At 49.5% G+C, this 13,787-nt stretch overlaps 1 protein-coding gene across 5 annotated transcripts in view; it reads right to left on the bottom strand.

Moving 5' to 3' along the window:
* LOC101174939 (rho GTPase-activating protein 32) overlaps window positions 1–13,787 on the bottom strand; it is a 73,350-nt gene that overhangs the window by 44,617 nt on the left and 14,946 nt on the right. For 3 of the 5 annotated variants that reach the window (XM_023962139.1, XM_023962141.1, XM_023962142.1), the window contains exon 2: window positions 8,568–8,741. The exons of 1 other annotated variant lie outside the window; for it this stretch is intronic. In XM_023962139.1, the coding sequence (XP_023817907.1) occupies window positions 8,568–8,641 (74 nt within the window). In that variant the 5' untranslated portion in view covers window positions 8,642–8,741. The remainder of the gene's footprint in view (window positions 1–8,567; window positions 8,742–13,787) is intronic. One more of the 5 variants, XM_023962140.1, reaches the window with a different exon arrangement.

Here is a 13,787-nt window from a genome sequence, read left to right as displayed (position 1 = left end):
ACCTGGGTTGCGTTTAAAAGCTCTGAAAGCTTCTTCTGGCTTGGTGAAGAATAATTCTACATGGCTGACTTGCTCAAACCTTCAGAAGCCTGGACTCAATCTGGACCTGCAGCCCTGGTTTGTTCAGGTTCTCCAACTTTCTGTTGGATTCAGGCAGACTGGAGGAGCAGGTAAAGCAGAGACCAGCACTGCCTACTATAGGAGGTGGTGCATTAGCACCAAAACACAAAGCCTTGCAGCCCCCATGTGTGCTGGTGTCCTACCTCTGTAAAACTAAGAACACACAATTTAAAATAAAAAGCACATTATTATCGTACTGATGCTTCCTAAACTGGCTCTCCAGACCTGAGAGTCCGTGGGTCTGAGGTCTGGAGCTCTGAGCTGTGAATTTTGGACGGCCTTATCAGGAACCTGCAGAAAAGCAGCAGCTGAACTCTAACCCTTCTGGCTTATGTCACTTGTTTCTCTTTTAAAAAGTCTAAAGAATTTTGGATGTTCTGTTACCTGTTCCTGCTCTTTTCATGAATGTGGTCATTAAATCAGCTGTTACTGATCATGAAGGTTTGACTCTGTATCAAGTTTACCTGCTAATGCTAACATCCGTCCTGCAGTCTTTCTGACTGAAGCTCCTGGAAATACATTTTTCAGTGAGAGAACATTTCTACAGATCTTAATCGTTCACAGACGGAGACGGAGACGAGAACATCCAGCATGAAAGATCACAACGGGAGTTTCATGAGAGGACGTCCTCCACAAACAGAAATACCTGCCCCTACAGCCCCCTGCCCCTACAGCCTCCTGCCCCTACAACATCCTGTCCCCAGAGCATCCTGCCCCTACAGCCTCCTGCCCCTATAGCCTCCTGTCCCCAGAGCATCCTGTCCCCAGAGCATCCTGCCCCTACAGCCTCCTGCCCCTACAGCCTCCTGCCCCTGGAGCTGGCTCTTATTTTAGAAGGTTTTTGACATAAATGTGTGTGAGTGTAAAGCGCTTTTCTACCATAGTATACACCGTTTACTATGCATTTGTGACGGAGTAGCTCTGTGTGAACACAGTGAGCACACGCACAGACGCACAAACACACACACGCACATGCTGGTCTGCACATCCACGTCATAAATAAAACTGTAATTTCTTACAGATGACTCGTGTGACCAATAGTTCAGACCTAGGGTGCACACTTGGTCATGGCTTGTATCAGCGCACATTCAAAAGTTAACTCACATCGGCTCAACAGCACGCCGTTATAGCCACGCCCCCTTCATTGACAGGCGAGAGATTTGTTCTGTTTGTGTCTGTTGATGTCAGCCTTTGAGACGACTGTTTCTAATTTAATTCGATTTGTTTCTTCAGTTTTTACAGTACAGTTCAGGGGATTTAATTATGGTTGAAATAAATGTGAAATGAAATGGACATTGGTAAATGTTTTGTTAAATGAAACATTTCTGACGGTAATCTTTTCTTTTGAGTAAAATGCCTATTTAGGTGGGAGTGGCCAGAGGAGGTATTTAAGGAGGGACCTCCCACTCACAATGGCAGAGGGAGAGAGAAACGGGCAGAAAGTTGCCGGTTTGAGAGCAAAACACAAGGAAGGTGAATTGTTTTGCAGGACCGGACGGAAAAGGAAAGGAGGGAAGAAAAGAGAGCAATGTTAGAGGGGGGGATAGGAGGGTGATTATAGGAGGGGGGGGAGGGGGGGGATAAAACCATGAAGCAGCATAAAGCAACAAGTTTCTGGATGTTTATCATTATGGTAAGGTTCAGGTTAGGCCTGCACAATATACCGCAAATTTATCATTATCGCGACATCAAGCTGTGCAATATGCATACCGCAAAAGACGGCGAAAATCTGCAAAATGTGCAAAAACAAACTCATGGCAGCCTGAAATAGTGAACAAATGAAATAAATCCCTTTATGCATTTAACCAATCGGAAGGACCCATTTACCTTGTTGATCAATCAGATGGAGCCCTTTTATGTTTGATGTTTGCCTCCTATGTCGACAAGGGTCATTTGGAGTTTAAATTTTTTTTTTTTTTTTTTTTTTTTAACTTGTCCTGTCCAACAGCTAGGCAAACAGATGAGAGCTGAGGGCCTCTTGTGTTGGACATATTTTATTCTAACAAGAGGGGTTATTCATCTTCAGACAAACCAAAGGTATGTCTGAATAAACCCCTTTTGTAATTGAGGCCAAACTTTATTAATTTCAATCATGTTTGAAAATCTTTGGTGTTGGACCGGACGGAAAAGGAAAGAGGGGAACAAGAGAGAGGGACGTTAGAGAGAGGGGGGGGTAGGAGGGTGATAATAGGAGGGGAAGGGGGGTAAGACCATGAAGCAGCATAGAGCAGGCAGGTTTACTGGTTGTTTATCGTTACGGTACGGTTCAAATGTAGTACAAAAAGGGCGGGGCCTGTTCACACACACTCAAATATTATCAACACACCTGCTAGCCGCAGAAATGTCCACATGTCAACATGCACACAAAACAGATAGTGTTCACGAACGCGTACTTATGCCTTTAAACCAACTAGTGTGAAATCTTTCATTCATTCAATCATGCAAACTATTAGTGCAAAGGTGAGCTAACACCTGTGCTCAGGTGAGTGTTTATGTTCTTCTAAAATGGATGGTGGAATGTGAAAAGAAGGAGGAGGAGCGCCCAGCCACCCCCACACCCATACCCCCGCCGCAGCAGCAGCGGCAGCCGGAATTCCCCCAGCGCCACACGGGAACAGGCAGGGAACAACCGCCCCCCGGGCGACCAAGACCGCCACCCAGGCCAGGGCCAGCAGGACCGCCGCGAGGCCCCCAGAGCCAGAGAGCAGGGAGGCGCAGAGGGAAAGAGAGCGCCGCCCCAGCCCAGCCAGGAAAGCAGCCCCCCGCCGCGCCGGAAGAGCCCAACGCAGGGCCCCACCGGAGAGGGACGCCCACAGCCCCAGACGAGCACCCCACCACCACCCAGGAGTTCCGGGCATCCCCCCGCCCCGACCCCAGGTACGAGCCAGGACCCCCCAAGGGAGACCCGCTCCGCACTCCAGGCAGCCACCCACCCGGCCCACGGTTGGTCCAGGTAGGAGCAAGGCAGGGGCCCGCCGCCCCCGCCCAGGAGGGGGGAACCCCGGGGAAAAAAGGGCGGCCCATAAGGGATGTTATAAATATGGCCCGACCAGGCTCGGCCATGTTGGAAGTTTGGCGGGGCCCAGCGCCCAGGGGCAAGGACCAGGACCCACCCCCCAGGGACACGAACACCCCCGGCTCAGGTGTAATATGAACCCCCCCACCGTGCGGAGAGAGCACCGCCGGGCCCAGGGAGCCGGCACCCAAGGGACACGGCCGCCATCGCCAAGGGGCCCACACCCCCCACCAGGGACGGGGTAGGGGACAGATGGACCCAGGTCCCACCTTCCTTGTAAAATGTGTGTGCGTGTATGGGTGTTTGAGAGGGTGTTTGTGTGCATGTGTGTGTGTTTATGTTTGAATGTATATATTGAAGGGGGAGGGGTGTGTGTACTAAGGGGGGTGCAGTTAAAATTGGCGAGTAGGGCACTAAGGGGACATCTCCTGATTACTCACAGTGATGTCCCCTCACCCTCCACACCAAGGGGCCCTAAATGTCTAAGGTGCGGTTAAAATTGGCGGGTAGGGTGCCAGGAGGACATCTGCTGCTTGCTGGCAGTGATGTCCAAGCACCCCCCCTACCAAGGACCCTACGTGTCTAAGGTGCAAATAAAACCGAAAGAGGGGGGGCCCACTCCATACAGCAACCATAGGAGGGGGGCCACTCCCAAGTAGCCCCCCCCCAAGGCGCATCGCAGGCTAAACCCCCCACCCCCTCACCCTAATATGAGGTTATATAAGGAAGGGGGTAAGTTGGGGACAGCTGGTAGACTGTCCCCCGGTGGTCAAACAGCCGTCCCCCAGCCCACCCCCAGCAAAGGGGCCAGGGCCACCCAGCCCAGGGGCCCACCCCCGGAGGCGCCGACACCCCAGGCCCGGCACCACCCACCCCACACAGAGAGAGAGGAGCCAGAAAGCGTCGCCCCCCCCCGGAGCAAGCCCAGGCCCCCACCCCCAGACGCCGGCCCTAGAAGAGCTCTGGTCAGGCCTCGACGGGACCGAGGAGGCCAACCGGCCGAGGCAACCACTGATTGCCTCAGCGGAGACCCCGACCCGCTAGCCCCCCCGACCCGTACTAATAATGGGCCCCCCCTCCCCCCCAGAACGCCCCCCCACAGGACAGGGCCGACAAGCCCCCCACCCCACCCCACCCCAGACCCCGCAGCCGAAGCGGGTGACACCCAGAGTGACCGGGGGCCCCGAGAGGGTTGCCCCGTCCCGTCCCAGAGCCAGGGAAGGGCCGATCCCAGCCCCAGGTGCAGATGGGCAGCCCATCCGGCGCCGCTGGGCCCCCCCACCCGAGCAGGGCCCCCCGCCAACCCCCCCCAGCACAGGCAAAGGGACCACCCCCCCAAGCCAAGCCAGACCACCACCCCACCCCCCACCACGCACCCCCACACCCAAGCCCAGAGGACCACGCAGCGCCCCAGCCCGCCCCACCCAGGCACCGGACCCGACCCCCCGACCAACGGAGCCCCCCACCGCCCCCGCCAGGCACCGGAAGCCCCGACCCCCACCCCAAACCACGGCAGAAGGGCAAGGAGCAGCGACGACCAGGCCCTCCACCCCCTAAGTCATGGAGTCAACCACAGGAGACCAGAGAGACTGAATTCTTTCAAAGTTACTTGAGCTTTGGGCTGACATTTTTTCCAAGCTGATATGATCAAACAGCAGATTTCTGTGTTGACTTATGTTTATATTTTTCTTGTTTTTCCAATTTATTAAAATAGTTTTTTTGGCAATACAAAGGGTTATGAAAATGATAGATGCTAATCCTTCTTCTATATCGATGGCACTCATGTCACCAAGCACACAAAGTGACGGTGAGGCAGTGATTGAAACCTTAAGCCAGACTGATAAATCGGCACATACCTGCTGCCAGAGAGCCCTGACAGGAGTGCAGAACCACAGTGCGTGCATGTAGCTGTCGGGTAGATTATTATCACAGTGCTCGCAAATGTCTGAGTTACTGAGACCCATCTTGAACATCCTCTGTCCAGTGTAGTAAATTCTGTGAAGAGTTTTGAGATGGATTAGCTGCAGATTTGGACTTTTTGTCAGTTTAAAGGTGTTTAGACAAAGTTCTGACCAGAAGCTTTCATCTGTGCTGATGCTCAAATCTGCATCCCATTTTGTTATTGGAAGAGAAATATTATTATTTAAATTACATAAAAGTTTGTATATTTTGGAGAGAGTTTTATTCATTGAGAAATTAATCAGAGTGGTAACTACATCTGGTAGCTTTAAATCGTGGAGTTTAAATTTTATACTGTTGCATTGAAATGGAAATTACATTTTTGGTTGGTTTGATATTTGTTTATATACCACAAATTATATCGTTATCGCAATATTAATCACCAATATCGCATATCGCGAGTTTTCCTCATATCATGCAGCCCTAGTTCAGATAGAATACAAGTCTGTAAGGGCGGGGCCTGTCCACACACAGACTCAAACGTTATAAACATACCTGTTGGCTTCAAAAATGTTCACAAGTCAACATGTACACGATACAAATATTGTTCCCACATGCATACTTGTGCATTCAAACCAACAACAGTGAAATATTTCATTCAGTCACGCAAACTATTAGTGCAAAGGTGAGCTAACACCTGTGCTCAAGTGAGTGTTTATATTCTTCTAAAATGGATGGTGGAATGTGAAAAGAAGGAGGGAGAGTGCCCAGCCATCCCCACACCAAGACCCCCGCCGCAGCAGCCGCCACAGCCGCCACAGCCGCGGCAGCCAGAAGCCAGAAGCCCCCAACGCCACGGTCCTGCTGGCCAGGGCCAGCAGGACCGTGGCGTTGGGGCCGCGGAGCCCCAGAGCCAGAGAGCAGGGAGGCATGAGGGGACAGAGAGTGGAGCTCCAGCCCAACCAGGAGAGCAGCCCCCCCAGGTACAAGCCAGGACACCCCCCCCCCCAAGGGAGACCTTTCCCATGCGCTCCAGGCAGCCACCCATCTGGCCCATGGTTGGTCCAGGAAGGAGCAGAAGGAGGGCACCCAGGAGAAGAGGGGGTCCACAAGAAGTGTTGTAAACATGGCCCGACCAGGATCGCCCACAGTTGGGCAAGGACCAGAACCCCTACCACAGGGACACGGACACCCCCCGGCTCAGGTGTGATGTGATCTCCGGCTCTTGGCCTTGCCAGAAAGCTCAGGGATCCCTCTCCCCACGTCGAGAGAGGGCCGCCGGGCCCAGGAAACCAGCACCCAGGGAACACGGCCACCGTTGCCAAGGGCCCAGTCCCCCTACCAGGGATGGGGTAGGGAACAGATGGTCCTAGGTCCCACCTTCCTTGTAAAAAGCTTGCGTGTGTGTTTGTGAGGGTATGTGTGTGTGTTTATGTTGGAATGCATATTTTCAGGGGTGAAGGGTGTGTGTACTAAGGGGGTGCAGTTAAAATTTGCGGGTAGGGCACTGAGGGGACATCTCCTGATTACTCACAGTGATGTCCCATCACCCTCCCCCTCCAAGGTGCCCTAAATGTCTATGCCCCACCCAGGCACCAGACCCGACCCTCCGGCTAATAGAGTTCCCACCGCCCCCCACCGGGCACCAGAAGGCCCCGACCCGCACCCCCAACCATGGCAGAGACAAGGAGCAGCGACGACCAGGCCCCCCACCCCCTAAGTCATGGAGTTAGCTATGGGAGACCAGAGAGACTGAATTCTTTCAAAGTTACTTGAACTTTGGGCTGACATTTTTTCCAAGCTGATATGATCAAGCAGCAGATTTCTGTGTTGACTTATATTTATATTTTTTTAGCAATACAAAGAGTTATGAAAATGATAGAGCCTAGTTCTCCTTCTACATCGATGGCACTGATGTCACCAAGCACACAAAGTGACGGTGAAGCTGTGATTGAAACCTTAAGCCAGACTGATAGATCGGCACATACCTGCTGCCAGAGAGCCCTGACAGGAGTGCAGAACCACAGTGCGTGCATGTAGCTGTCGGGTAGATTACTATCACAGTGCTGACAAATGTCTGAGTTACTGAGACCCATCTTGAACATCCTCTGTCCAGTGAAGTGAATTATGTGTAGAGTTTTAAAATGGATTAGCTGGTAAGATTTTCATTTTAACCGTGGCTACCTTGCCCATAAGGGACAAAGGCAGGTTGGTCCAGCGTGTTAGATCGTCCTGTATGTTTTTCAGTAATGGGGTGTGGTTTAGCTGCACCAGTTCTGATAGTTTGGGGGCAAATAGATACCTAGATATTTGATATTTCCTGGTTTGACTGGAATTGTGAGTCTTTGCTCTTCATTACTGTTCAGTGGTAATAAAACAGACTTATTCCAATTAATGGAGTAGTCTGATATGGAGGAGAATTCATTAATAACCTGATTTATTGTTTTTGTTTGTCCCAAAGACAACTGGAATCTATCCTGGTTCGCCTCTTTTTTTACGTTCTCCCCCGAAACAATCTTCCTAAAACTTTAAGACCCGCTCCAATGGAAAATGTGTTTTTTTTGGAAGTGAGGGGGGGTCACTCCACACCACAACTCTGAGGTGAATTTCTGATGAAATCCTGCCGCTCTGCAGAAACTATGTCCAAGAAAACAAGACGTTTTATGATTTTGGCTAAAAAGCGGCATCATCAAAAAGACCGCTGGGAACAGATCAAAAGATGATCAGAGTGGGACTTTGGTCCTGTTATTAGCTGTTGAAAGCAGCACCATCACACAGACAGGAGTCCTCAACACGCTGAAACACAAACATCTAAATGATGGAACAATAAGTCATGTTTAGAAAAAAACAGAACAGTGATTGGACCTTTCCTGAGACGCTGCTTTGTGCTGCAGAGCAGGATGGATGTCATCACCTGAGGCACAGGAAGCAGTTGCACATGACCTGCAGATGATTGGCGTGTCTGAGAGGCATTCAGGGACCAACCAGAGTTTGGTAAAACATGAGGCTGCGTTGACAGGAGCCCCCCAACCTTGATGTGACCTCAGTGAGGAGGGTGTTCAGCACTGACCCCTAAAGCAGTGAGAGAAGCCCCTCCCCGGCTGAGGCCTGTGGGACTGCTGCCAGAACCCCCCCATGCTGATGCAGGGGGCTGCGCTTCTGATGACACAGCAGCAGGAGGGGGTGGACCGCTATGACGTCAGCTGTGAGCTGTTCTATGGGGGGGGGGGGGTCCCAGTGAGAAAACCGACTGTGGGAGTGAGGACCTGAATGAGAACGCTGACAGTTGGGCTGTCCTTCACTGATGAGCAGTTTCTGGTGGAGGGGGGCAATGACAGTGCAAGCTTAACACCCCCACCCCCCCCATGCACACGGTGCAGGAGCTGTCAAAGCCCCCCCAGCAGAATGCAGAAACACACAAGCTGCCTCCCTGACTGTAAACAAACCAGCCGCTTGACCGAAGCCCCCCCCCCGAGGTGTGGTTCTTCCTCCACCCCCACCCCCGACAGAGGACGCCACGCGCTGCTCTTACCTGTCCAGGACGTCATGGCTGCACGCGGCTCCCAGCAGTCCCAGCGCTGCGGCAGCCCCGCTGCCTGCCTCCATGATACTGACTCACCGCAACCAGCAGCCTGCCAGAGGAGTGGGAGGGAGGGAGGGAGGGAGGGGAGGGGGAGGTGGAAAGGTAGATCAGGAAGGAGAGACACTGACGGAGGAGAGAAACCAGGAGACGACGAGGGGGGAGAGGGGAAGGAGGACGGGGGAGAGAGATGATCAGATATGCGCTCAGGCTGTGGATCAGATGAGTCACGCGCTCTGCGGAGCACATGGAGGCTCTGGCACGCGCCGCACTCAACTGTCAAACGCCGCCACGTCAGGACTCACGTTTCTGTGAGGGGGGGGGGCTGGAGGTGATGCAGCAAACATGAAAACATTGCTGCGCTGAGTCCGTCAGTGTGTGCGGACCTGAAGCTGCAGGCGCAGACAGAGGAGGAGTCTGCAGCTGCGCAGACTGCAGCAGCTGATCCCCATCCCTTCAGTCCAGACGCTCTAAACCGGCGCTCTCTGCCCTTTTCCAGGGGGGGGGGGGTCATGTCAGACAATGTTTTCACAGAGCGGTCTGAAGTTTATGTTTCATATTTTTAACCTCCCGGTTTCTGAAAAACGTATTTTTCAAATTAAAATTCTACAACAAGAAATTTAGTTTGAAAGAATCTGAATATTTTTAATTTTTTGTGACGGATAAAGATTCAATAAAACACAGTAGTTGATTTGTGGAAGTTGTTGTTGATTTGTAAATAATTCCATAACAGCAACATTATTATATTTTTCCATTTTCCATAAAAACCATTATAACACTGATAATTCAGTCAAGTCTCAGATCATCTTTTAGGGCAAAAAGATTTTTCATATATTGTTTTTACATAAATCCTGATTAACTGTGTTTTTTTCTTAAACAGAGATCATTTTCTGCACTAAAGTTCCTAAACAGATTTCTTCCTAATCCTCCTTTGCTGTAGAAAAATTCATAAAAGTCCTTCTTACAAGTTTACACAAATCAGAAACAACTTTATTTCCTTAAATCTTCATTCTCTGTCAAATATTTGTGTCTGGTTTAAACTTAGACTTTGAGATGAAGATTTTCCCTTTAATGTCAAAGTGGATGCTAACAATCAGACGCTAACTTCTGCCACGACCGGCTTTTAGGGTGTGATGTATGAATAAAGCAAAATAAATGACCCAACCGTGGTAGAACTGGTATTTTCTAAATACAATCTAAACATGAATGCACCGTGTCTGCAGCTTTATTATCTGTGTGTGAAATATTCAAAAGTCAGTGGCTGCATTTATGGATGCAGAGCAGCGAATTACGTTTTAAAGAATGTTACAATAAAAGCAAAACGACTTTTAACTAAGTGCCGTTTTCAGGCTTTTCTAATTCGGATTCAAATTTTTTTTTTTAAAGGAGGGGGGGCTAAGGAAAACAATGAACTTCAGTAACTTGAAGCAAAAAAGACACACCGGAAGAACTTATTTAAAAATTAGTAATAATGTTTTAATCTAATACTTTTAATCTAATCTAAAGTTCCAAAAATGTCTGAATTATGGGAGCTAACGGGACTGAAGTGACAGATTTCAAAGAGCTAGCTAACACGTTAGCATGTCTTTTAGCCAGAAGAACCTTCCTGTTTCTGATCATGTTCTCCACATTGTCAGATATCCAACACTTTGAAGAAGGCTGTGGCTTTCTGTCAACGTGTTGGAGATGTAAACAAACGTGTTCGTATTTAAAGTCCCTCTTCGATGATCAGTTTTCTAAACGATCCTGGTGGTCCTTTAATTGTGATGATGCTGTTTTTAGCCACATACTTTCTGCAGAGCGGCAGGAGTTCATCAGAAATTCACCTCTGAGTTGTAGTCAGGGCCGCTGGCACAGAGTAAGCCCGCCCCCACTTCCCATCACCCATAACTGAGAGCTCTCTGTTTGCATGCTCTCGGTTCCATTTTTTGGAACCTGCTGAATCCTTTTTGGGGTCACTGGAGCCAACCCAGCTACTGTAGGGCGAAGGCAGGAAACACCCAGGACAGGTCGCCAGTCTGTCGCACAACCACACACACTCACACACACTTAAGACACAATATCAGTTATCCTATGAAGCATGTTTTTATGAGTCCCCGGAGAAAACACGCACATTCACAAGGAGAACACGCAAACTCCAAACTAGAGGTCCCAGCAGAGATTGGAACCAAGACCTTCTCACTGTGAGTGCTAACCGCTACACCACCGTGCAGCTGCCATCAAAACAATCATCTGGATTTTTTAGGAGATTCTGGTTTGAAGAACTCCTTTTTTCCATTCATAACTCAGTAGCTGCTTTAAAGCGTCATCAAACAGAATCCAGAGTCCTCCGTCGCTTCAAGAGGAACAATGTGAATACAAATCTGTAGAGGATTCATCGATGCTGGGACAGGATCAGGTGATTCTCAATGGCCGTCTCAGTCAGGAATATCAGACGCCTTATCTTCCCATCGGAAAAACAGGCCGGTGGATCTAATCTGATGCATTTCTGCTTCTGTATGGAATGATATTTTTATCATTCAAGAAAATGACGCACTTGCTGTTCAAAGGAACCAGCAGCAGAAACCAACAGAGAGGACAAAGACCTTCTCCATCCAATTACTTTGCAACCATTTGTCTTCATCACCAAACAAAAAAAATCCAGAAAACTGGAATGGAATTGTAAACTGAATCAAACAAACGTGTAAATGGCAGCAAAACCAGTGGAGTATTTTGCAGTGAAGCCTGATGAAGACGAGCTCAACAATCCATGAGCTCCACAGTGACAGAATGCTGAAACCGTTCAAGTCTTTTCCTGCTGCAGCCTTGATGCTGTCTGGGAGAACCCAGAACCAGAACCATCAGACAGAGTAATGGCCAGCAGAGCAGTGAGGGCCTTGATGGAGGTACTCGGTCCTCTGAGCTGCTGCTCACCAACGGTCTAAACCTCTGTCATCCTCTGCCATCAGAACAACATAAACCAGCTTCAAACCATGAGTCCATTGCCTCTGTCTGGACTCGGTTTCAGACCAAAACCAACACGGCTTCAATAAACATGCAGCGCATTGAAAGCCTTTAATGATGCGGCTCCACCTTTCCCTCAGGATTTACTGTCTTTTTGGATCTGCAGGACCTGGGGCCTCATTTATAAACGTTGCGTACGCACAAAAGAAGGCGTACGCCACTCTCTACGCAATAGTTGAGATTTATAAAAAGCAAACCTGACGGGAAAATGTGCGGTCCTTCACGCAAGCTCTGACCCAGGCGTACGCACAAAAACGGGTGAAATGAGAAACGGCGACACCGTCGGCAGATGGAAGAAACATGTGAAAGTGAAAATGACAATCCTGCCTCTCAGAAATAACATGAAGACTTCACAAAGCAAGTCTTACAATTAACAGCTACACCAACACCCGTTTGATCGATCAGCAGTGAAACAAACAAAAAAAATCAAACGAAAATTACAACAGAAATTCAAATGAACACTTATTTGCAAAAAGAAAAGTGAAAAATGTTCTGCAATATTGGCATGTTGTGCAATTCATCCTCATAAATAATATAGTTAACAGAACGAAATAATGTACAAAACTGATATTCTCGTCAATGTGTCCGTCTGGAGGAGCAGATATAGATGCAATCAGACAGACAGATGGATAGATAGAGAGAGATGCATTAATTGTCCACTGGGGAAAGTTGTTTTCATGTTAAAACATTTCTTCATAAACTACAGAATTATGGTATTCATGCATATGCCTTTAGTTTGTTTTATTTTTGATAAAACAATGTATGGCGTATGTCTCAACCATTCAGAAAGCAACAAGAAATTACATTTGCGCTGATCAATTTCCCATTTCCACGTCGATTATTACCGACATCTGTAGCTTGTCAGATGTAATTAAATGGAGGGAAATAAAATGCCCCATCACAATGCGTGATGACGCACAATGGCTGATCTTGCGCTCTTAGAAGATGTGGCAAATGGAAGAATTCGGAGTGAACGCATCTTTAGACAGCAAGAAAACTTGCTGGCAAACGAGGACGAGTGGCTTATGAGCCGGTTCCCACTTCCTCGAGCCGTTCTGTTGGACCTCTGCGGGCTTTTGGGGGGGTGTCACCCGGTGCATCTGGCGCGTCGGTGTTCCCCTGCGCCTCAGTCACCACTCCACTTAAAAGGGATTCCCCAATCCTTGCCGCCAGTCTCTCATCAGGAGGGGTCAGCTCCGGTGTCCCCCCCCCCCGTGGCAGACACACTCTGGCGATGCAGCGCCAGACGTCTTTTTGCCTCGACTTTGATGTCCGAACATTTCTTTTTAATTTCGGCCACGGTCCGAGGTTGTGAGGCTACATTTGGCGTCTGCCGCCGTCTGCCACTCACGTGCCTTTTTGGCATTAGTAATGTCCACACTGTGCCCTCCAATCAACATTATTCTCCTCTTTTCCACATCGGCAACGATAACTTCTACTTCACATTGAGTGAAGTTACTTTTTTTTAATTTCCTCTTGGTGTGTGCCATGGTTTCGCAATCAATGAACATTCATTTGTGGGCGTTTCATGGACTATTGATTGTGGATTGATTGTGATTTATTAAGGGAAAGATGCGTAGGATGTGCGTGCGCACGGTTTTATAAATCCGAATATTTCTGTGCGTACGCACGTCCTATGGTTCATCCGTACGCCACTTCTGACGCAAATCCTACGCAAAGTTTTATAAATGAGGCCCCAGGTCCCAGTCCAGACCTGGTCACAGTCAAGACCTAGTTCCAGTCCAGACCAAGTCCACGCGTGGTCCAAGTCCGGTCCAAGTCCACGCGTGGTCCAAGTCCAGACCTGGTCCCAGTCCAGACGTGGTCCCAGTCCAGTGAACATTGGTGCAGGAACCGCTGCCAGTCAGTCTGTCTGGCTGGGGTCCGATCCCTGACCTGGTTCTCTGCCTCCTTTGAGTTGAGCTGCTCACCCCTGATGGGGGATGGAACTGAGCTGAAGCTGCTGGGCCCTCCCCCTGTCCTGTAGGACGTGCGCTGTGGCACAGGAACCAGCAGCGGAGTCCACGAATGCACCGTAATCTGCGTCTGCTGGGCGCTCCACCACAGCAGACTCAAAGATGGACTTGCTGTAAGCCCATTGGATATCTGACAGCTCAAGCTGATTAGTGAAGACTGCTGATTCACCAAACCCCCCCACCCACAAAGGTT

The sequence above is a fragment of the Oryzias latipes genome, chromosome 14, assembly GCF_002234675.1.
Source record: "Oryzias latipes chromosome 14, ASM223467v1".
Lineage (NCBI taxonomy): Eukaryota > Metazoa > Chordata > Actinopteri > Beloniformes > Adrianichthyidae > Oryzias > Oryzias latipes.
This window is presented reverse-complemented; position numbering and strand designations above follow the sequence as displayed.